Source organism: Ovis canadensis, chromosome 13 (assembly GCF_042477335.2).
Source record: "Ovis canadensis isolate MfBH-ARS-UI-01 breed Bighorn chromosome 13, ARS-UI_OviCan_v2, whole genome shotgun sequence".
NCBI classification, from domain to species: Eukaryota; Metazoa; Chordata; class Mammalia; order Artiodactyla; family Bovidae; genus Ovis; species Ovis canadensis.
In genome coordinates, this window is record NC_091257.1 from 76,829,786 (window position 1) to 76,853,675 (window position 23,890).

The window sequence follows — 23,890 nt, forward strand, 5'->3', positions numbered from 1 at the left end:
GAGAGGGTAGCAAATGTGCTTGTTTATCATAGAACTAAGTGGCAAAGCCCGAGTTAACCTCGGTCTGTCTGCATCCACAGCCCAGGCTCTGAGCCTCAATTTAAATAACCAGCCACTTAATTTGGTGCTCAATTAGAAATCCTGTCTTATTACATTCTGGATTAGAAGTTTAAGGAAAATGACTGAGTACAAAGCCAAAAATGGTAGGAATTTTACCTGCATACTTAGTTTTTTTTTTTTCCTTCTTACCAATTTGGAGAAGACAGTCAAGATATAATTTTAATGGAAGAACAATTGCTGAGAATCAAGAGTCCCTCCCTGAGGTGTCATCCGTCCATTGTCGGGTCATGTCGACTATCCGAGAGGGTCACGCTGTGCCAGTCTCTGGTGGTTTTACAATTGAAAGTCCATGAGGCAAGGCCACTCTGAGACATAATGGCACTGATGGGAAGGGAGGCTTATCTGCATCAGAGAGAGCAATGGGATGTGTAATGGACGTATGTGCTTGACTCTTGCAGGCCTAAAAGTGGAAGGAAGTCGGGCTCCTCCTCTTCCTCAGGAACCCCCGCATCTCAGCTTTATCCACAGCCTCGGGGGCTAGTTCCAAAGTAAAGCCACTTCCCCCTCTCCCAGGTTACAAACAGCCTTGCCTTCTGGGAGAAGAGACAAGCAAAAACCTGCAGAGAGGACTTGACCCCAAACTCAGAACCATTCCCCTGGGGAGAAGCAATGGCCTCTTTGCCGATGAACCAACTTAATCTGGTTGAACAGGCTGGTCGTAAGACGGCACTCAGCTCCTCTGGGACTTGTCCTTTAATTAGCATCTCAGAACTGCCTGGATAAGGTAAAGTGTGATAGCCAGAGTGGAAAGCAAGAGAGTGACCGGTGACCTTGCTTCCCTTCTCCCTTGCCACCTCCTCTCCTTTTTCTTGCTGTCCCATCCTCTCCCCTCTACTTTTCTAGCCTGTTCTTTATACTGGGCTCCCTTCTTGTTGAACAATAGGGCAAAATCAGGAGTCACCTCAGCAGACCAGCTCTTTGGAGCCTCAGGATAAAGTGGCAAAGGGTCTGAAAAGCGAAAGTCATAGAACTTGAGCAGGTGCTCGTTCTTATAGGTAGAAAATGAGAAATCTCATTTGGAGCTAAGCCTCTGAGGGGCACGGTCCATGCACCTCAGTAAGAAGTGGATCTGCTTTGGGGATCTGCTGAAGGAGCAGATATTTTCTAAGGAAGCTGCCAACTTCTGCTCCAGAAGGATTCTATGTCAGAAGCAATAGAAATAACACTTCCTCTGCCTCCTTGGAGAGTTTAGGGAAACAGCTTCTTTAGAACCTCAAAACCATGACCATCTTATCCAAGACGCGAATCTGTATGCTGATGCCACGTCCATACGCCGTGTCACTTTGTCCTTTATTGGTCACCATCTATTCCCATGCACATTCCCTGAGCGAACCTGCCTGGGGCCATCCTCTGCCTCCGGAGCATGCTCTACAGTGGGCCTGTATTTTGGGAAAAGGGAGGCTGTCTCTGCCTTCTCTGATGGGACCAGAGCTGGGGGCACGAGACACAGAGAAGCACTTCTGCATCTCCTGTTTTGTTCCATCCTTGCATAGAGAGCTCTGGGGTGACGAGGTGGGTGCCAAGATGGAGTCGTGAGGCTTGGTGCAGTGGCAAAGGAAGACGTCACAGCTGGTGCGGCAGAGGAATCCTGCCTGCCTCCAGCAGAAAACTCACCTAATCCTAGAACTGGGGCTCCCCCCAGGCAGAGCCCGGGGCAGTAGCAAGGCATGGCCGTGCGATGGAATAGTTCAGAGGAGTTAGGAGTTCCCGTTTACATGTACTGGTTTGGTTTGTAAGTTTTAGTTCTCTGTATTATTGAAACTCAGAATTTGGCTTTATGTTGGTCACTAGGTGGATGTTACTCATTTCCCCCCATGAGAAGCTCATAAGTGTGTGTGGGTGTGCAAGCACAGTGGTGCCTGTGTTCTTTGAATGTGTCGTGTGTGTCTGTAAGAGAGAGAGAGACCAAGAACTTGCCCGACTTTAGAAATACACTAACGTGCAGTTGTTGCCTTTGTCTGTATTAAAGGCCCGCTGAATGACTAATCCAGGCTGGAAGCTCCCACGTGGGGGTCTGAGTCCACGAGCCAAGCCTGAGGGGACAATATGTGTCCCTAGTCGGCCACACCGGCGCACTTTGCTGGCACCGTGCCTCGGGAAGGTGGCGACTCAGTGGGCCTTGAGTTATGTTTTAACTCAGCTGCTCAGTTCCCAGGGCACATTTCTGGATCAGAACCCATGGGAAAGAGGAGGTACCGAGTGCAATGTCTTAGCATCCTGCAAATGGAGATCTGTCGTCTACCAGCTTATCTCCTGTTTAGTAACCATTCTTTCTGAACCCAGGGCCCTTTTCAGCAATTCGTGGAGCATAATGGAAGCATCCCTCATCTTTCTCGGGATCAAACTCTGTTCTTTATTATTTACTAAGAATGTCCCTGTTTGAACAGGAACCAAATGATGGGGTGGGTAGCCTAAGATGGTGACCTGCTGGTTACACCTGTCTTTTGGCACTGCATTTCCTTGAAGCTGATCTGAATTCTGTAGGCTGAACATTTCCATCTAGGAAGTCTGAGAATTAAAAATTGCAGATAACCCTGTAGCTGAATACTGATGTCTCAAGGTGACTATTCTGACCATGGGTGGTTGAATGACCATGGAACTTTTCTAAGAAGGCAGAAGAAGCCAAGTTGACAGGCAGGGTCATGAAAACAGGCCTGCCTTGTACTCAGCTGTGTTCATCTGGTGGTCTGTGAAATGAAGTCGAAGAACTCCTGGCTGGAGGTTGAGTCTCCGGTGCTTTTCTTCTTTCAAATGGATCCGATGAATATTCGAATAGAGTAGAGTGTCCTGCTGCCACCAGGAAGCTGCTGCTTTGGGCTCTGAGGGACCAGGTTTTTATTGTCTGTTGTCATGCTAGAATGTTTCAAGCCCTCTGAGCACCTTCATGTCAGCAGCACCTAATGAAATCTGGCAGCAAGGTCCCAGGATCTAATAAGCTCATCTGAGAGAAGGAGTTTGAGACAAACGTGCAACTGCCTGCAGGAATGTATCTGGTTTCAGATTTCAAATCCCATGTCTCCCAGGCCCCTGGATTCAGAACTCATGGCCACAAATCATAGGCATGAAGCACTTTCTTAAGACTCCACCCTAATGCTGGATGGCTCCCCGTTGAATGCCTGCATGCTGCTTGAATGGCACCACCCACATCTCCACTACCACGGGCGTCAAGAGAGTTGCTCAGCTCCGGCATGGGCCTCACTCTACTTCTCCTGTGTGACTCTTGTAAGTGCCCCTTCGCTGAATGTAGAATCATTGCCAAGTTTGTGAGAAGTGTCCATTCCCTGCCAACGTGGGATATCAGTCCAGCCTCACATTTCCCACTGGAGGTCAAGGCTCGGTGCGAACACCACCTTGGGCCATCTCAGCACCATCAGTGGACAAAAATGGGGCTGTTAATACACTCTAAAAGCCATAATCAGAATGCTCAGAAGGACCTGGGTAAGAACAGCAGGCCTGGCTATTGTCTATCGTGCAAGGCTGTGTCTTGTACTGTTTGGAAATCTGACCCCCCTCCTCCCTGCCCTCGCTTCTTGAATGAAATGCTTCTGAGGTTATTTATGAAAGGAGTGATCCTGGGGCAGGCAGGAGGCAGTGGGCTTTATGGCTCCTTGGAGTTACTATTGATCTTGACCTTCTCTTTGGCTACCTTTAGACAAAGAATATGCCAATACTTGGGGCTCTGAGTTTTATAGTCAATATTTATTTGTATCATCTCTTTGTCTAGGAATGTAAAAGTGACTCTAAACTAAGATGTGTAATAAAAATCAGATTTATTGTACCTCCAAAAAGGTGTCCTCATAAATGACTGATGCTTCTGAGAATGACATGCTGGTGGCTGACACACTGCCAATTTCTTTTAAACATTTGAATCTTTCCAGTGGAAGGGGGGTGGGAGTGGAACATGAAGACTGAGTTGGAATGTTGGCATTTAAAAAATATAGCAGCAAGGTGAAGGGACATGAAATGAAAGAGTGACAAACGAATGCTCTTTGTGGTTTTCCATGGAAGTTCCTAAGTCAGACATGAAATTACTTTTAATTTCTTGTGTTTTGTTTTTTAATGTTTCCTTACATTTATTATATACTTTAGAATATACATTTTTTAACACAAAAATATTTCATGTTATTTACTATCAAGAAAAAATTACCAGAAATGAGCGACTCATTGTTGGTCTTATGGTTTCTTATGTGCTCAGGCCTGCTGGAGTGTCCCAGCCCCTAGGATGGAGGAAGGGTCATGTACCTTGTGTGAGGAGTGGAGACTCAATAGAAGGAGCTCGGACCCTGGACTCTGAGCTCGGCTTGAATCCTGCTTGTGCCTATGCTTACTAGCTGTGCAACTATGAGAATTTTAGTTTTTCTCTCTAAACCTTGGTGTGTGTGTGTGTGTGTGGAGGGGTGGGGCTTGTCTGTAAAACAGGGTCCTAGTCACACCTGGAAGGGCCACTGTAGGGATTAGCATTGCATTTAAAGCAACAAGTACACAAGTATATGGATGAAAGCAGACATTTTCAAATGTGGTTATTGGGCGTTCCCTGTGGTCCAGTGGTTAGGACTCTGCACTTTCACTGCTGAGGGCCTGAGTTCAATCCCTAGTTGGGGAAGTAAGATCATACAAACTGTGTGGTGCGACTCCCTCGTACCCCCAAAGCCCCCACCCCACCCCCGCCACCACTCAATAATAAAATTATTTGGTTATTGCTATGACTGGCCCTGGGTTCAGAAGACACCATGAGCAATTTGTATCCTAAGAAACTAGAAGCTAGTACTGGGTGTATTATGTTCAGAAACCCCTAGGCCTCTATAGAAAAGCGGCTAATCACTTAACAAACACATGTTGAGTATCTCCTCTGTGCCATGCTGTTCCAGGAACTGGATACAGAGATGTGAGCAACATAGCCCCTGCCCACACACAGCTTGTGCTTGCATGTAAATGCTAACCAAAAGCACCTGAATGTGTAATACCCAGTCATGACAAATGTCATGACATGCTATTATAAGAGAGTAATAGCAGCCTGATTTGGATTGGGTGAGTAAAGAAGGGAAGGGCTTTCTGAAGAAATGGCATAAAGTGAGATCCAGAGGACAAAGAGTTACCGGGACAGGAATAAAGAAAGAAATTTGTTCAGAGAGGGAACAGCACCTGTGAAAGCCTCATGTAACAGAGAACTAGGATTTCATGGGAAGGTATCTGCAGTCCTTTTCTACCCTCACTAGGGGGAAGCATGCAGAGATTCTGTAAAAAAGATTATAGTATAGGGCTTTAGAAATAGGTACACCAGCGAGAAATGGAAAGAACAGAGAGGACAGTGGCTTATGTGATTGGGCAGATGATCCTTAACTCTTCAGAAGATGCCCTCAAACTACATGTAACGTCCCTATGGTCCCCTTTCTTTCCCAAAAGAGTTAAAAATCATAGGTTAGCCTAGCCTACATGGTTAACTATTTTAGAATAAAATCAAAACTCATTAGCCGGAAAGCAAGGGTTCAAAGTGTGATCTGAAGAATTATGAGTGTGTTCTTGAAAGTGACAGAGCTCTGGGTGGTCAGGGGCTAACCTATCAGGGGAGGTCCAGGGCAGGGTTGCTGGGCAACTTGGAAATTCCTGCTGACTCACCAGGTTGTCTTCTCATCTTCTGGATTGTTTTAAGGAAAAAAAAAAAAAATCAAGAAACTACTCAAACCTCGTGTGACAGAGTGAGAAGTATGTAGTTGGTCTTTGTCCCCCCAAAACTTCTGCAACCCCTGAAATTTCCGTAATTACAAGAGTAACTTCTGGTGTTTCTCAGAAGCCCCTTTCAGCCACACCAGAGCTTAGGCTAACAAAGTGACCTATGGATAGCTTAGGGGTGGAGGCTGGTTGCCAGAGGAACCGATCATGTGATTAGCGTTGGAACTTTCAGCACCCTTCCTGACCTCCGGGTAGGGGAGAGGAACTGGAGATTGAGTTAATCACCGATAGTCAATGATTCAGTCATTCCTGCTGGCCTAATGGAACCCATCCATAAAAGCACCTGAACGATGAGGGTTTGGAGCACTTCCAGGCTGGTGAACTCACGAAAGTGCTGGAAGGACGGCGTGCCTAAAGAGGGCCAGGAGGCTCCATGGCCCTCCCCTGACCTGGCACTATGCAATTCTTCCATTTGGATGTTCCTGAGTCGCATCAGTAAAATGGTAATAGTATAAAGTGCGTTCCTGAGTTTCTGTGAGCCATTCATTCTAGTAATTATTTAACCTGAGGAAAGGATTGTGGAAACCCTGGGCAGTTACAGCTGGTTGGTCAGAGGTCCAAGTGGCAACCTGGAACACTGGACTAGCCTCTGAAACGGGGTGGGGGGGGGCAGTCTTGTGGGACCAAGTCCTTAGATACTGGGAGTTAGTGACAGTATTGAAAATGGATTTGCAGGACACCCATTTGGTGTCTGGAGAATCAGATACTTATTGGGTGGAGGGAAGAAAAAAACCCATGCATTTCATTGTCAGAAGTACTGTGACTAAGAACAGTTGACCTTGGAAACTGTTTTGAACTTCACGCTGACAGTCTGTCTCAGGGCGCGTGATTTTGGCAGGCCCTCTTGCACTAGAGTTGCCATCGGACTGAAGTTTACCCTGAGAATCTGGTCTCCGAGGACCATGCGGTGGTCACATCTGCCAACAGGGTTGTCAATGGCGTTTATCAAGGATGTAACCGTAGCTCTCACAGCTGCTCCTGTTTCATCCTCTGTTTCTGTCAGCAGTCTGTGGTTAACCATCCCCCAGTGCTTCAGTTAGGCGAGCTGACTGGGGATGGCTTTGAGGGTGGGGAACGGGCAGAAAGAGAGGTGGCTCACCCTCATGGCTAGGGACGGTGCCACCCACAGGAACTTGTTGAATGCTTACAAGCGCCAGGTGTCTTGCTCTGCCCTGGAGACAGAGGAGTAACATGTACTCCAGCCCTTCTGAAGCCGGGAGAGAGAGAAACAGGATGAGAGAAACAAGTCTCAGAACGGTGATTCAGAGTGGTTAGGACCTTCTAGACGGCCAGTCTCCTGCCCTCGTGCCGCTCTCCCAGGCCTCCTCTTGGTGCTTGGTAATTCCAGCCGCTTACAGGCCATGACGCCTTTGCATGTGCTGTGCCCTGTTTCTGGTAATTTCTCCCCACTCCTGCTTGGTTCACTCATACTCATCTTTCAGACACTCATTTAATGCCATCTCTTCTAAGAAGCCTTCCCCAACCACCCATTCTGGTTTCCCCTCGTCTCTACCTGGCTGTGCAGTGTCTCTCACTGAACCGCGTTTCCTTCTAAGCCCTTTCCCCAATTGCAGTGTATTTGTTTGCCTCGGTCTCCCCACGCTGGACCGTTAAGTTCCCTGAGGGCGTGTTGTGTTGTCTTCTCCAGCTTGGCGCTCTGATGGATCAAGTGGTAGGGTCAGTGCTGACACCCGCAGCTCAGAACAGAGTGTTTTCTGTCAGAGCAAAGGGTGGTGGGACAGGAGGGGTAGAAAAAGACTTCACAGAGGAGGCGTGCTCCTGCAGAACGAGCAGGGTAGCAGCCCCCTCCGAGGAGGAGGGAAGGGCATGGCAAACAAAGACAACAGCATGGACAAGCACAGGGAGGGTGTGCTGGAGTGAGGGAGCAGACTGTGAGAAGGGGCTCAACTCCACGGCACAGCCTGAAGATAGAGGGCCGGCCCTTGCAGGCTTTTTTGGTGGATGTGTGTGTGAGGGAGTGACGCCCGGTCCTACTTATACTCCAGGCATTTTCTCCTTAAGCCAGCCTCTCCTGCTCCTGTTTCTCCCCGAGATAACAGGAAGCAGTTTCACCAAGTGCTGCTTTAAGTGTGCCTGCTGTTCACACAGGTTTTCTGGGCTCAGTTGGCAAACTCCATTCTGCAAGGAGCTTTCCCTGGCACAGCTCAGAACCCAAGGAATTCCAAGGGTTGACTGTGACTCAGTTCCCTTGGAAATGGGGCTGAGGCATTTTTCAAAGCAGTAGGATGGAAGGTGGTGCCTTTGCTATGTTTAGGAACAGAGAAATTAAACTTCTGCCATTGGTTTTGAAATTTATCTTCTTTGGCCAGTGACCAAAAGATTTACCAAATGCTGTTCAACACTCTATGCCAGAAAGGGCTACATATGACTCAGGGCCCTGCCCTTCGGAGCTCCCCGCCTGGTAGGGAATTATCATCCCGCACAAATGCATACATTTCAAAGTGCTCAGTGGTTCAGATACAGCACTCACGGAGTGCAGTGGGCGGGTTGTAGACTTTCCAGGGTGCAGTCTGTTAAACATGGTGATGAGTCTTCTTTGCTTGATCTGGGGCAGTGAGAGGAGCCAGCACTTTGGTGTCAGATCCTTTCTCATATGTGGGGGCATTGTTCTAGTCGCAGGGACCCAGGATGAAGCTCCTGCTCCCAGGGATGGCACGTTCTAGTGGGGGAGACAGGTGGTTCACCACAAAGGTGCCCTGCAGGACAAGGCAGGGCAGGGGTGAGAGAGAGACGAGCAGGGGTTGGTGGCTGGCTCAGGCTGGGAGGCCAGCCAGGGCTTCTGTGCAGCATGTTTTCCATTTGAACAGAGCCCTGAGTGAAACTGGGGAATAAGCATGGGTTTCCTACACCAGGACCAAGAGTATTCCGGGGAAGAGGATCCAAGGTGTAGAGGCCTGGAGGCTGCGGTGTGTTTGAGGACAAGTGTGGCCGGCAGGCAGGGACAGGTGGCGGGGGACCAATGCTGAATTGTAAATGAATTTTATTTTTAGACCACTGGAGGCTTTTAAGCAAAAGAGGGAAATCTGACAGGAGTGCTTTAATAGGATCCCTCTGGCTGGTCTGTGGAGAACGGAGGAGCGAGAGCAAGGGGAGAGGAAGGAGACTGATTAGAAGGGGTGTGGTGGTTTGGAGAAGAGGTGGTGGCTTGGACCAGGCAGTGGGAGCCAGTGAGGAGAAGTGGGAACACGCCTTAGGATATACACTGATTGCTGATAATTGTATGTGAGAAGTGAGAGACAAAGAAGAGGCAACAGCAGTTCCAAAGTTTTCTAAAGGTTTTGATCTGAAGCCTGTGGAAATTCCACCCCTGCCACTTCCTTCCATGCCCCCCCCACTTTAAGATAAAAGGCGTTATTAACATATAATCCCCCTACCATGCGTTTTACCCATTAAAGTACATATAATTAACTGGTTTTTAGTATATTCACAGTTGTGTAATCATCAACCCCTATCAATTTTAAAACATTTTCATCACCCCCCAAATACCCATTAACTGCCACTCCCCGTTTCCTCCCCACCACACAAGCCATAGGCAACCACTAATCGATTCTGTCTCATCTGTCCGGTGCTCAGAGCTCCAGTTTCCTCCTCTGTAACTTCACAGGGTGATTGTGAGGCTGAAAAGAGAGCATGAAGAGAAACAGGACAGCATGCCTAATGGTTGCCAGGCAGAATGGCCTTGGCCTTCATAAGTGCTCTGGAAATCCCAGCTCCCCCCCACTGCTCGCCATCTTGCTGAGGCATCGTGGCCAGGGGTGAAAAGCACGGGCGCTGGGCCCAGATTGCTGGATTCTGAATTCTGAACCCACCACTGACCGGTTGTATGATTATTGCAAAGCTTTTTAACCTCCCTGGGGCTTCAGATTCCTCAACTGCCATAAAGGCATCATAGCAAGTACTTCCTAAGTTGCTTGGAGTCAAACCATGCGAAGCACTGGGAAGAGTGCCTGGTGTGTAGTAGCAAGTGCTCAGGGAGGGGTCAGTGTTGCAAGGCTGTTATCATTAAGTGAGGAGCGGGCAGGTGGCAGCTCCCAACATTGAGGCCAATGGGACATTTCAGGCAGTTTCAGTGGTAATGGAGAGAGAAATCATGGATTTATTTTTAGTCTTGTCCTTTTGTGGGATCTCTACTTTTGGAAAAGTCCCCTCTGAGCCTCAGGTTGCCCATCTGTAAAATGGGGGCAAAAGATCTTACCTCGTGGGGCTCTGTGGAGGATTCAGTAACCTGTTCAGTACTAAGCACTGTTTTGAACACAACAGGGAAAAAAACATGCTTCCCTAGAGCTTGTGTGGAGCTAGTAGAGACAGCAAGTAAATATTAATCATAAAGACAATAGTAATCGTAATACATTAAAAATACATGAATAAGAAAGCAGAGATGTAACGCACCTGGCGCCTGGCATGAGGCAAGCCTTCTGTCAACGGAAGCTGTTGTGATTATTATAGGAAAGCACTTTGAAACCGTGGACAGCAGTGTACAGAAGTGTTTCTCCAGGTGACTGCAAGCATGTTGCCTTCATCCAAGCTTACCCTCATGTCTGCTCAGTTAAATTTCACTCAGCCTCCAAGGCCCCTTTCAAGTTGCCTGGTTGAAATCTCTCTCATGGCAGAGCGTTCTTTTTTCCTCTGTTCAGCTGGCATTAACTGAATGCCACTTTGGGCCAGTCCCAACGCTCAGGCGTTTGCGATGAAAAACCTGGGAGAGGTATGGTCAGCAGCATGAATGGAAAGGCCCACAGCAGTCTGTGCTACACTGTGTTGAAGCCTGGCACCTTGGTTTTAGTCTGCCAGGGGAGAGCCCAAGGCTTTTGAACTCAGTGATCAAATTAGCAGATAAATTAAGACTTCTCAACATTCTTGTTTAAGTAGACAGCTGCATTATAGTCAAATGCATAATGTCTATTTAAGCACTAAGTGTGAAAGTGTTAGTTGCTAAATCGTGTCCAAGTCTTTGTGACCCCTGTAACCCACTAGGTTCTTCTGTCCATGGAATTCTCCAGGCGAGAATACTGGAGTGGGTAGCTATTCCCTTCTGCAGGGGATCTTCCTGATGTGAGGATCGAAGGGTCTCCTGCATTGCAGACAGATTCTTTACCATCTGAGCCACCAGTGAAGCCCCATTTAGGCACTATGATCTAACCAAAGAGCTACAAGATAGAGTTGTAAGGACCTGTGGAGGAGCAAAGACTTCAGGGCAAAAAATCTCTCAAGGTGTAGACAGTATTCTACCAGATAAGCAGGAAATGTGGCAAATTGGAACAGAGGTTTTGGAGCTGGGCTTCCCAGGCAGCGCAGGGATAAAGAATCCACTGGCCAATGTAGGAAATGCAAGAGACGTGGGTTTGAACCCTGTGACAGGAAGATCCCCTGGAGCAGGAAATGGCAACCCACTCCAATATTCTTGCCTGGAAAATTTCATGGACAGAGGAGCCTGGTGGGCCACAGTCCATGGGGTTGGAAAGCGTCAGATACGACTGAGTGACTGAGCACAGCACAGCAGCAGCAGCAAACCTGGGTTAGCACTTTCTACCTGAAGCAAGTTACTGCACTTTGGTAGGAGGGTTAATACCTACCCTGCTGCTCTCAGAGTTTGCTGGAAGGTTAAAGAAAACATCCATCAAGCACCCGGCACTTAATAGACACACAATGGTGGTTTAGTCAGTAAGTCATGACTACGCCCACCATGCTCCTCTGTCCATAGGATTTCCCAGGCAAGAATATTGAAGTGGATTGCCATTTCCTTTTGCAGGGCATGTTTCTGACCCAGGAACCAAACCGTGGTCTCCTGCATTGCAGGCAGATTCAAGAGGCATATAAATTAAAATAGTAATAACTTAATTATTAGTAACAGTGTAGCATTATGGAAAGCGCTCTTGTGTCAGCCAAGCTCTTGTGTCAACACAAGAGACTTGTGTTCAGATCCTGACATTCCCATTTCAAGTTGCTTAAACTTTCTGAGCACTGGATTGTCTCCCTTTTCTGTAAAATGAATGAATAATACCTTCCTTGTAGGACTGACATGATAAATGTGATAATAATAAGTTCCTAGGTTGTATAATAAGTGCTAAGTGCCATTTTAAAATCAAAATACAGAAAGCTTTATTGAATATTCTGATTATAAAAATCATATATTCTGATGATAAAACATTGAAACAATACAAAAACATTTAAGGAAGTACTTAACGTATCACTGGAAATTCCATTTCCTATAGCTGATGGTGAATTTTTTAGGTATCTCTTTATGTAAACTCTTGGTCTGACCTTCATAATATGCATGGATCCACAGTACACACCTGTCCTGTTTCCACTCAATAATATGTTATACACATATGTTCAGTTAATAAATATAGATTTACATTTTCATTTTTAATCGCTTCCTAGTAATCTGTTGTGTGAATCACCAGAGTTTATTTAATACATGATGATCATTGAAGTAATTTCCAGATTATTTTCTGTTTTATATAACACTGTATTTTTTTTTTTTTGGCTGCACCACGCAGCACGTGGGATCTTAGTTCTCCAACCAGGGATCAAACCCTACAGTAGAAGCAAGGAGTCTGAACCACTGGACTGCCAGGGAAGTCCCTATACAATAGTGTGTTAAGCAGCCTCATACGTAGGTCGTTGTTTACTGTTTAACGTCCTTCCTGGGATAAATCACTGTAAATGAATGACTAGCCAAGAATTTTCCCATTATAATTTTGTTCCATTTTGGTAAACTGCCTCCCAAAGTAGACTATATGAATTTGTGCTTCCACCAGCATAAATTGTGCATAAATTGTGCCCACTTCCATACAGCCTTGTTAACACTAGGTTCTCCCAATCTTTTTGATCTTTGCCAGTCTGACCTGTTGAAAAATGGTGTCTCAAATTTGTTTCTATCTGTGGTTACTAATGAAGTGGAAAATATTTTCAAGTATTTATTTCCATTTGTGATTCTCCTTTTGTTAATTGCCTGTCTAGGCCATTGTTATTTGATGATTTTTCTATTCAGGTGTTTCTTATTGACATTTTAAGAACTTTTTGTCATGAATGTGACAGATATTTTCCTCCATTGCATTGGCTGTCTTTAACCTTGTCTGTGGTGTTTTATTGCCGAATACGAATTTTTAATTTTATGAAGTCAAGTCTTTTTGTTTTTTTCTGAAGTCAAATCTTGACTTGATTTTACTTGATGGATTAAAAAAAAAGTTTTAAACATGTTTAGAAATACTTCCATTTCCAGATTATAAAAATAGTCACTTGTTTATTTCTTCCCAAAAAAGAAACAAATTTCATTGTTTACATACACCTCTTTGATATAAGAAGTGAAATTTAGATTTAAGGAGGGAGATGGAGCTCCAACTTAATTTTTCTCCAAATGGCTACCCAAACGTCCTGTTCTGTGTATTGACTTCCATCTTTTCTCCACCAATATAACATGTTACTTTTACTGTGTGCTGCAATTCCTTATACATTTGGCTCTATTCCTATGCTCTGTTCAGTTTAATAGGTCTGTCAGTTCATTTTTCAAAATGGCACTGTTTTAGTTGGTGTAGTGGTAGTGAAAGTCACTCAGTCGTGTCCGACTCTTGTGACCTCCATGGACTGTAGCCCACAAGGTTCCTCTGTCCATGGGATTCTCCAGGCAAGAATACTGGAGTGGGTTGCCATTTTCCTTCTCTAGTTGGTATAGGTACATTTTAATATTTGGTAGAACAAATCCCAACTCATCCTCAAACTTTTCTTGGCAGTAGGGCAGTGGAATGGAGTGGTTCAGCTGATGGAGTTTGTGAACTTTCAGCCAGCCTGAGCTTTATAGTTTTCTCATTTATTTATTCATGGCTGAGCTGGGTCTTTGCGGCTGCACGTGCTCTTCTCTAGTGGTGGCGAGCAGGGGCTACTCGCCAGTCGCAGTATGCGGGCTTCTCATTGCAGTGGCTCGTTTGTTGCTGAGCACAGGCTCTAGGGTGCTCCGGCTGCAGTAGTGTCAGCATGTGGGCTCGGTAATTGAGGCTCCCAGGCTCAGTAGTTGTGGCGCACGAGCACCCATGTGCTTCTAGGGAACCGGGATTGAACCAGGGATTGAAGCTGTGTCTCCTGCATTGGCAGCTGGATTCTTTACCACTGAGCCACCAGGGACAACCCAGCCAGAGCTTTAATCCCAGGTCAATCACCCACAAACTGTGTAATCTCAGGCAATTTTTTTTTTCTCTCTCTGAAACTCTGCTTCTTCAACTGTCTGAAGTTAATTGTAACAGTATCTACCTTACTATGTTTTTGTGAGGATGAGATGAAATGATGCATAGCAAGTCTGGCACATGGTAAATGGTCAGTAAATGTTCAGTCTTTCTGTTATGAAAAAGATGCATCTATTTTTCCAGTTGAATTTTAGGATCACTTTAACAATAAAATCTTCCTGGGATCTTGACTGGGATGACATTTACTTGATATGCTAATTTTCAGATAATGAATGTCCACATGTTATAGCATTTTCCAGTCCGAGGCAAATTGTGCTCTTTATGGGTACAAGACTTTATGCTCCTTGGAAGAGTTTATAGTTTTCTTCATATAAGAGGTGCAATTTTATGTTAATTTTATTTCCAGGTGATATAAGTTTTGTTGTCATTTTGGTGAACGTGAATTCTTTAGTACATAAGAAAGTTATTCACTTTTTAAATTGAGAGGTAATTGACATAATATTAGTTTCAGGTATATAACATAATGATTCTGTATTTGTATATACTGCAAAATGATCACCACAATAAGTCTAGTTAACATCTCTCACCATAGGATACATCTTTTTTCTCGTGATGAGAACTTTTAAGACCTATTTTTTTTTAGCAACTTCTAAATATACAATACAGTATTATTAACTGTCGTCACCATGCTGTGCCTTATATCCCCGGGACTTATTTTATTGGAACTTTGTACCTTTTGATCACTTTTACCCATTTTGTCCACCCTGCCTCTGGCAACCACCAGTCGGTTTTCTATATCTAGTCATTCATTTTTAAATGTATATGTTGCACCCAAAGTAGCTATAATTGTTGATATGGGGAATAATTTCTCCCTGCACAGTATCAGCTTTGAGACATTCCCTTCTCTCAGCTCTGGGAGCACCCCAGGTTTCCATCCCTTGGTTTTCTGTCACTTGAAATCCCTCTCTCTGATGCAGAAACCATGTCTAATTGGGCTGTTAGTCCCTAGGGCTCAGCATAGGGCTTGTATCAGTACAGACTTACCAGTGCCAATTAAAGAAGGTGCCCCATGCTGTATTACTCTTTTCTGGAATAGAAGAGCCTCTCTTCTAGGACAAAGGGCAGGACAGCAAATAGGCTGGCAGTCCCTGACCTCATCTGGCAGACAGTCTAATTTGGGAGCAGACATTGAGGAAGTCATCATTAGGGTCAAGAGTGAATTACATTAAATATTTTTCCTCATTACATTTTGAAGGGAGTTTTGGGTGCTATGGGAGTATAAAGGACTTAGTTGAGTACAGAGCAGCAGGAAAAGCCTTGCTGAAGAAATATTCCAGGAGGAGCCCAGGACAACTCTGCACCCAACGCGTTCCCTCTCCAGGGCAGACTAGTGTTAGCACCAGGCCTCCTTGAATAAATCCATTCAGCAAAGAGCATCTGCTCTGTGTCAGGTCCTATGCTGCTGGGTCTGGGGCCACAGGGTTGGGTAAGAGCCAGTATCTGAGCTCTAATCAGAGCTCTGCTGATTCTTGGGAGTTACAGGAGACAATCAGAACTCCTCAGCACAGGGATCTATCTCCTGTCTCTCCCTCATGCCCCCTACTAGGCCCCAGCCCACCTCTTTGACCTCGTCTTTTCCTGCCCCACTGAACTGCTAGTCTCCTCGCCAACTAAACATACTTGCACTTTCACACATGGGGAGGCTGCCATCCCTTGCGCCCATCATATTCACTGTCACTTCTACAAAGAATTCCCTTGAGCCTCTCCTTTTTTCTCTCGGCATTCAAGAACCAGAGTATCACCACCTCTGTGAAGTCTGCCCTCCCAGAGTTTGTTACTGAATCCTTGTCCAATACTGATGGTCGTGTACAGTTATGCTTCCATGTGTATGATCCCATCAGACCAGGGGCCCCTCAGAGTCAGTGACCTTGACTCTGTCTCTCTGGTGGGAATTAATACACAGTGGATCACTTAGGAACTGCAATTAAAATGGGGTCAGAGAAACTTCTATAAGTAAAGGGGTAGAGTACAGAAAGAAGAGACAGGGTGGGGTTAGTTAGCTTAGAGCAGCGGTTCTGAACCTAGGGCTCTGAGAGCAGAGGAGCAAGCTGGCAGAGTGTGAGCCATGTGCAAAGCTGGGCTGCGCTCTGTCGCTCAGTCATGTCGGACTCTTTGCGACCCCATGAACTGTAGCCCGCCAGGCTCCTCTGCCCATGGAACTTTCCAGGCAAGAATAATGGAGTGGGTTGCCATTTCCTTCTCCAGGGAAAGCTGGGTTACTTGGGTTTCAATCCTGGCTCTGGCATGTTAGTAGCTCCATGAGGTGGGACAAGTGGTTTTATTTCTCTGAGTATTCAAGAAAAGGGGAAGACTATGATTAGTCTTACCATGTTGGCTTCAGAGGGTCTGGGCACATGTTAAAATTCTGTAAAGAATTTTGTTTGAAAAAAAAAAAGAATTTTGTTTAAATAGGTATAAGTTTTTCTGGAAGGATGGTTCTTTGACTTTTAAATTTCACAAAAATGTACAAGCTAAGCAGGTGGAAGGCATTTTCTTTGTTGTCTATTGCTATGCATTGCTGTGTATTGCTGTGTAGCAGATGACCCTAGAATTTAGGGAGTTAAAACAATGAACATTATCTGACCGTTCCTGTGGGTCAGGAGTCCAGGAGAAGCTTGTTTGGGTGATCCTGGCTGTGGATCTTTTATGAGATTGATCTCTCAAGATGTTAGCCAGGGCTGAAGTCATCTGAAAGCTTGTCTGAGGCTACCTGTGGTGTAGACGTCACCTCTCCATATGGCTGCCTCAGTGTCCTCATGACACGGTGCCTGGCCTCCCCTAGAGCTTATGATCTGAGGGAACAAGGCAGAAGCTGCAGTGTCTTTTATGACCGAACCCCAGAAGCCACACATGGCTGTTTCCAAAGCACCCAGTTGGTTTCACAGTTCAGCCCTATTCAGAACGGGAGGGACTAAAACAGGTGTGAATGTCAGGGCTTTGAATCACTGGGGGCCATTTTGGAGGCTGGCTACCATAGTGCCTTACAAGGAATTTGGAATGAGGAGCTTTCAGTTTAAATCTTGACTCCACTGACAACTGTGCTTGGGAAAGTGCCTTCGCTTTCCTGACCCTGCCAGTTTTCTCACTCAGCTCACATGGTAATTGTGCTACTCAAGAGTTAAGGCCTGTGAAAGCCATTTATCCAAGCCCTGGACTTCACATTCGATTATTAGCAATCAATAAAGAGGAGGAGGAAGAAAAGCCATTTGGTGCAATGTGTAAGTTAATGTTTTCAGTACAAAAAAATAGCAAATGAAGAACTAACCAGCTCATCTACCAGTCTCAACAAATTAGCACCACTCTTACAATTTTGGTGTCAAAATGCACTTTAAAGTTTCTTTTCCTTTTTCACAGAGAAAGAATGGGGGAAATGGCTTAAATTAAGATTAGAAAGATTTATGGTAGATATGGGTACAACTCTCTGGCATTAAAAAGACTGAAAACTGGGATGGGTACCTTCATGGGGTCCTGAAATCTCTACCTGAGAATTTAAAAGAATTAGGCAGTATCCTGTTCTTATCTACAATTTTGGTAAAAAATCACTCGGGTCATCCTTTGAAGCCATTTTAGGAGGGGATCCCACAGATCTTTTAAAGTAAAATAGTGGTGGTGGTTTAGTTGCTCAGTTGTGTCAGACTTTTATGACCACGCGTACTGTAACCCGCCAGGCTCCTCTGTCCACGGGATTTCCCAGGCAAGGATGGTGGAGTGGGTTGCCATTTCCTTCTTCAGGGGATCTTCCCGACCCAGGGATCGAACCCAGGTCTCTTGCATTGCAGGTGAATTCTTTACCAACTGAGCCACCAGGAAAGTCCCTAAAGTAAAATGGAAAGATGTATTATTGGGAGTTCCCTGTCAGTTCACTGGTTAGGACTCTGGGTTTGCACTCCAGGGGACTGGGTCCAATCCCTGGTCAGGAAACCGAGATCCCAAATCCTACAAGTTGCACAGCTCAGCCAAAAAAACAAAAAACAAAAAAAAAGTGTTCTTACATTGTTAAGCATGAAAAACTTTACTTTTTCATCATACTCAAATGAGTATGAGTAGCACATACTCATTCTAGAAGATTTGGAAACTACAGACAACTGTAAAGAAGTGAAAAACATTAGATCTGCCACCTTAATCTAAATGCTTTGTTTTGTGGTTTAGATGAGAAATAATTTTTTTGGAACTCCCCTGGTGGTCTAGTGATTAAGACTCTGCCTTCCAATGCAGGGCGCAGGTTCAGCCCCTAGATGGGGAACTAAGATCCCAGATGCCTCAGGGCAACTGAGCCCAGGCACTCTGGAGCCCAAATAGAGAGCCTGCCAGCAGCAATAAAGATCCCAGCTGCCGAAACTAAGACTCAACGCAGCCAAATACATTAAAAAAAAATTTTTTTTTTCAACTAAAAAAAATGTAATGCTTTGTAAAACCCATTCTCCCCCCAGTTGAATGTAGTCTTACAAACCAGGAGTAACCAATATTAAGTTAGGATTTAAACACCTTTTTCAGCCTCATGGGAGACTGAAAAACAGGAATGGATTTAAATGATGGTGAAAGGCAGATAAGCTGAATTAGTGTGGTGATGAAGTCCCCATCTCTAAGCATCTTTACAGCTTGCATAGATATGTTTGGGTGAATCTTGCCTGTTTACCAATTCTGCCTGGGCAGATTCCAAATACTGTACAGGGCTCATAAGTAGTACTTAGGGATTTTGTCCAATACAGTAATTATTGAGTAAGGTAATTAATTCCACAGATTAAGTGCCTACCACATGCCAAGACTGTGCCAGGTGTTGAAAGTGTGATGATGAACCCAAGAAGATGCTAACAAGAGCAGAGACACTAAACCAAAAATCATACAAAGAAATGAACGGTGGAGGGAGACCAGGAGAGGTGCACATTTGCGAATCATCTGCTGTGTTGGAAGTTTAGCCAATGTTATCTCCCTGGGACTTGAAGGAGATAATCTGACCTCTCTGAACCTCATTTGAAAATGGGGACAGAATCACTGGGAGAGAACATGTGTCAGTGTGGCAAACTCTGTTCCAGGGCTTGGTTCACTGAAGTATAAAAATGAGGCACTTTTTACACTTCTGACTCAAATCTTCTTGATGGCCTTTAGTGAGTCTGCTGTGTTCCAGTGAGTCCGTTGTGATCTCTCTACAAAGATCCCACTTAATCCCAATTCCACCCATTTGAGTTTATGTACCCCATTATCCAAATGATGACTCTGAGTCAATGAGAGGTTTCACAGCTTGACCAAGACCACACAGCCATGGAAAATGACTACAAGAAGATTCAAACCCAGGCCTGCCAAAATCCAAAGTCCGTGGCAATGCATTATCTCTTAGTGAGGTTCCTAGGGTATATGTGTCCTCTTGAGAATGCTTAGGTTTGCTGGTGGTATGCTTGCTATTCAGATTCCTGTGTGCTTTGCTCATAACTGTGCAGCTTGAAAACACTGACTCATCCCCAAACAGGGCAGGGCTGAATATTAGACCTGTTTATCTTATACTGCGCTGTGGCACCTGTGTTGACTTCAAAGAAACTTTGTAATAAAAACACTGTGATAAAACAGAAAAACACCCCCCCCAAATATATATATATAGGCTTGTTTTTGGTGTTTCTGACAACAGAATACACTCATGAGTCTCATTAACTTTAAAAAAAATGACAACTACTTAAGGTTTAATGACTAAAGCCAATTCTCTAACACACATCTTGCAGAGTCCTCTGAACATACTCTTTTCACACTTAACTATGATGTTGTCATTGGTTTCTGTTTGATTCTGCAAGGGCAGAGACTTTGAAACATTCACATCTGGATTCCCCTGTGGCTTGACTCAACTGAGAGCCAGGAAAAAAATTAGGTATCTCCACAGTCCCTGCATTAGCTTTCTTTTGCTATTATAAAAAGTTACTAGGTTTAGTAGTTTAAAACAACATTCTGTCTTACACTTTCTACGGGTCACAAGTCTGGACTGCGTGGGTCAGCTGGTTCTCTGATCTGGCTAAAATCAGCCTGTTAGCAGGACTGGACTTCTCTCTGCAGGATGAGAGACGGGGAGAACGTGCTTCCAGGCTCATTCAGGTTATGAAATCTCAGTCCCCCGTGACTGTTGAACTGAGGTCCCATTACTTGTGGACAGGTTCGCTGCTTCTAAAGGCTTCTGACATTCCCTGGCTCATGACCCCTTCAGCAACAGTGGGTTGACTTCTCAAGCTTCCAATCTGATTCTTTTCTGCCATTTCTCTCCAAGGCATCTCTTTTGCCTTCAAGGGTCCATGTGATTACACTGGGTTCACCCATATAATCCAGGATAATCTCCCTATTTTATGGTCCTTAATTCCATCTGCAATGTCCTATTTACCATGGAATATAACATATTCACAGATTCCAGGGACTAGAGCATAGTTTTTCTTTTTTTTGGCAGCCGGGCAATAAGAACATTATTCTGCCAACCACAGTGCCTATACTAAACGTGTACATTTTAGAATAAATCTTCTCTGGTGACTCTCTGGAGGTCAGTGGGGCAGGGGTGGTAGTGGGATGAAGCTACTCAAGAAAAGATTTTAAACAGGCCAAATGACCTGTCAAAGGTTATACATTAAACCAGTACCACCACCATCACCCTTTTGTGAAAAGTCAGGTCAAACACTTTTTTTCATCATGGAAATGGGGTTCTTCTTTCCCCGCATTGGGGTGAAGTTAGAAGGGGACAGAAGATTAGAAAACACGCTTAGGGATTCCCTGGCAGTCTAGTGATTCCCACTCTGTGCTTCCACTTAAAGGTGCACAGGTTCCATCCTTGGTCAGGAAACTAACATCCCACATGCCAAAAAAACCCCCAACAAAACCATGCCTTATTTTACCTTGCACAGTCTATTCACCTTGCAGGATTTTGTTTACTGGACCTGAAAGCCTCCTGTGTGATGAGAATTTGAAGGGGGAGCACTGAACTCCATGGTGTTCCACGTGGGCAGCACCCTGTTTATCTTCCCTCATCACTGGCTCTCCCATGTGCTAACACCAGGGAGTGGAAGGTGTGCTTCCTCACTGCGGGAATCCTTTCAAATGTGACCAGTGACACCTCCTGTCTAATTTTAAAGAATTGGCCATTATCCAGTTTAGGACTGATTCTTGCGATGCTTCTGGGCAGTTGGCTGATTCAATAAATAGGCACAGAAAACCTATGTGTTGGGTACTCTGAACCTCATTTCGTTTCATGCTTCTGCAACCAAAGCTTGGAGAGGGTAAGTACGTTGCTCATTGTCTCTTAGGCTGTACCAATGATTAAACACTTACTCTATGCCAGGAGCCAAATTATACGGACCTAATGTCAGGGTTCCCCCTGCACACCCTCTTCCAACCTGCCAGGTGTTTTACGCTGCTATTCATCTCAAAAATACTGTGATAGCCACGGAATGGTTTAGCCAGGATTCGGCTCTAGGTTCTTTTGACTCCATTTCTGTGTTTCCTCTGGGGTAGTGCTTCTAAAAAGGTCTCAGGTGCATTCTGGTAAGTATGGCTCCAAAGTCCAAGTTCTTGACACAACCCGTAATCTTATCAAGTTCACCAGGTGGTAAGAACGCTGTAGGCTGCGGGTGCAGCTTCTGCAAACGTACACCGGCATGAAAGCACAGGAGGAAATGGGGAACTAATTGTTTAGGTCCATCAATCGCGCAATAACCGTTTTACTGGTATAAGTGTCTTTCTGTCTCATTATTATGCGGCGGTGAGTCATTTAGGGGAGGACCAAAAGGGAAAGTCCTGTCTCTAGTCACCTACAAGAAGTGTCAGCGAGAACAGCTTAGGCGGAGACGGGGAAAAGTGGGTGCTGGGAGTCGAGCTACCAGTTCTCTATTCCCACCCTTAGCCGCGCGTCGGCCCGAAGACGAGACGCGCCGAAGGGGTTAAACGTAGCTCGGGGTAGGAGGGCAGCGGGCCACCGCCCCTTCCCAGCACCACCTCCCACAATGCCTCGGGCCCCCAACCAGTTCCCGCACCTCGCGAGACTCGCCCAGCCCCTTCCCCGAACGACTGCCCGTCCCCCATTCCCTACCGAGCTCTGCGCGGGGAAAAGGAAGGGAGGGGAGGGCGGAAAAGACGGGACGCAGGGCACGTCGGGAAGTGTGGTCCAAGAGTTTCATGCAGCCATATTCTTCCGGAGCGGGGGAGGCCAGAGAGGCAGCCGGGACTACGACTCCCAGCCGCCCTTTCGGTTTGTTTTTGTTCAAAAAAAAAAAAAACCCCACACTCCCCCTCCTCACTCTTCACACACACTCACACACACCCACGGCAGACACGCATACACCCGGGCGCCGAGGGGAAAGCCGATTCTCGCCTTCCCGCCCCGCCGCCAGTCGGGTCTTGGCCTCTTAGCAGAGCGGGAAAGCAGAGGCCGGAGCCGTGACCTCTGACCCCGTGGTTATGCGGAGACGCCGCATTCCTTAGCGATCGCGGGGCTACTGCCTTCTTCGCCGCCGCCGCCGCCGCCGCCGCGGGCGACTGACGCAGCGCGGGCGCGTGGAGCCGCCACCCCTCCCCCACCGCCGCCCTCGCGCCGGGTCTCGCGCCAGCCGGTCCCCGCGCGCCCGCCCCCTCTCCCCGGCCGCACCCGAGTCCTCGCGCGTCGCCGCCGCCACGCGCCCCCCGCCGCCGCCGCCGCCGCCGCCGCCGCCGCCGCCCCAGCCCCGCGCCGCCGCTCGCCCCGCCCGGAGGTCCCGCGTGGAGCTGCCGCCGCCGCCGGGGAGGAGGAGGATGAAGGACAAACAGAAGAGGAAGAAGGAGCGCACGTGGGCCGAGGCCGCGCGCCTGGTGAGGCTAGCAGCCGAGGGGGCCTCGGTGGGGGTTGTGAGGGGTGGGCTCGCCGAGCACCCCCCCACGGGGAGGGGGAGGGGCGAAGCCCTGCCCACTGCAGGAGGGGGCGGGCCACCTTCCTCCCGGAACGGGACAACCCCCTAAGGCGTTGGGTGGGGAGAGGTCCCCCGCCGGGTCGGATGTGGCGCCTTTTTCTGCACGCCCCCCCCCCACCCCCCCAAATTCCTGCGGAGGGTCGAGCTGGCGGGCCAGCTCCTCCTCCTCTGGGCGGCGGGGCCCCAGCCTCCCTTCCCCCACTATTTGGCAGCGTCTAGGGGGTCTGGGGAAGCTTCGTTTGTGCACTCGGGGGAGTTAGGTTTCCGGGAAGGGTCGGAAGCTCCTCCCTCGCTTCCTGGTGGGCAGTGGGGTGGTGCTTTTGGCTAGGGATGGGAAAGAGCCCCCCCAGTCTGAAGGACGCGAGTGGCATTTTGAGCTTTCGCAATCTAAACCGGTGTGTGGAGGGAAGCAAAGGCTCACTCCCAACCTGAACCCTGAGCCTTGGTTTTCAAACTTTAGTGTCCTGTGGGGGCACCTGGGGAGGTTGTTAAGAATGTTCATCCTAGGGCCCTACTTAAGACCTAATGAGTCTGAGATTCTGGAGTAGAACCTGAGTATCTTCATTTTGACCAGCTTCTCAGGTTGGCTGTAATGCAGGTGACCCACGGACCACACTTTGAGATCTGCTGAGCCGAGTCCACAAGCTAGCCCGAAGATAGGCAGTCTGCAGACAGCTAACTACACTTTGTAAAGAATGTTTGCTTGTGTTCTCTATTTTTTAGTGTCCTCTTGCATGTAAACATGAAGTGTTGAACAAAGACCAGGTGTCTCTGTTTGAAGACACTGCTCACTGAGGATTTAGCAAAGGAGAGAGTAATTTGAGTATTTGAAGCTGCCTGGTAATGCGGTTTTTGTGAATCTTCTGTTGTCCCAAAATG

General features: G+C 46.7%; 2 protein-coding genes across 7 annotated transcripts in view; both read left to right on the forward strand.

The window, feature by feature from the left end:
• KIF3B (kinesin family member 3B) overlaps positions 1 to 3,908 on the forward strand; it is a 38,687-nt gene extending 34,779 nt beyond the window's left edge. For 2 of the 3 annotated variants that reach the window (XM_069548313.1, XM_069548312.1), the window contains one exon: positions 519 to 3,908. In XM_069548313.1, the coding sequence (XP_069404414.1) occupies positions 519 to 612 (94 nt within the window). In that variant the 3' untranslated portion in view covers positions 613 to 3,908. The remainder of the gene's footprint in view (positions 1 to 518) is intronic. The other variant, XR_011248236.1, reaches the window with a different exon arrangement.
• An 18,354-nt stretch (positions 3,909 to 22,262) lies between these two features.
• Positions 22,263 to 23,890, forward strand: part of ASXL1 (ASXL transcriptional regulator 1) — a 66,962-nt gene continuing 65,334 nt past the window's right edge. For 2 of the 4 annotated variants that reach the window (XR_011248237.1, XM_069548314.1), the window contains exon 1: positions 22,371 to 22,913. Coding sequence is in view for 2 of the 4 variants with exons in the window: in XM_069548314.1 (XP_069404415.1) it covers positions 22,857 to 22,913 (57 nt within the window). In the remaining 2 variants the exon portion in view is untranslated. Of the gene's footprint in view, positions 22,914 to 23,890 lie in introns of all 4 variants that reach the window. The other 2 variants (XR_011248238.1, XM_069548315.1) reach the window with 2 other exon arrangements.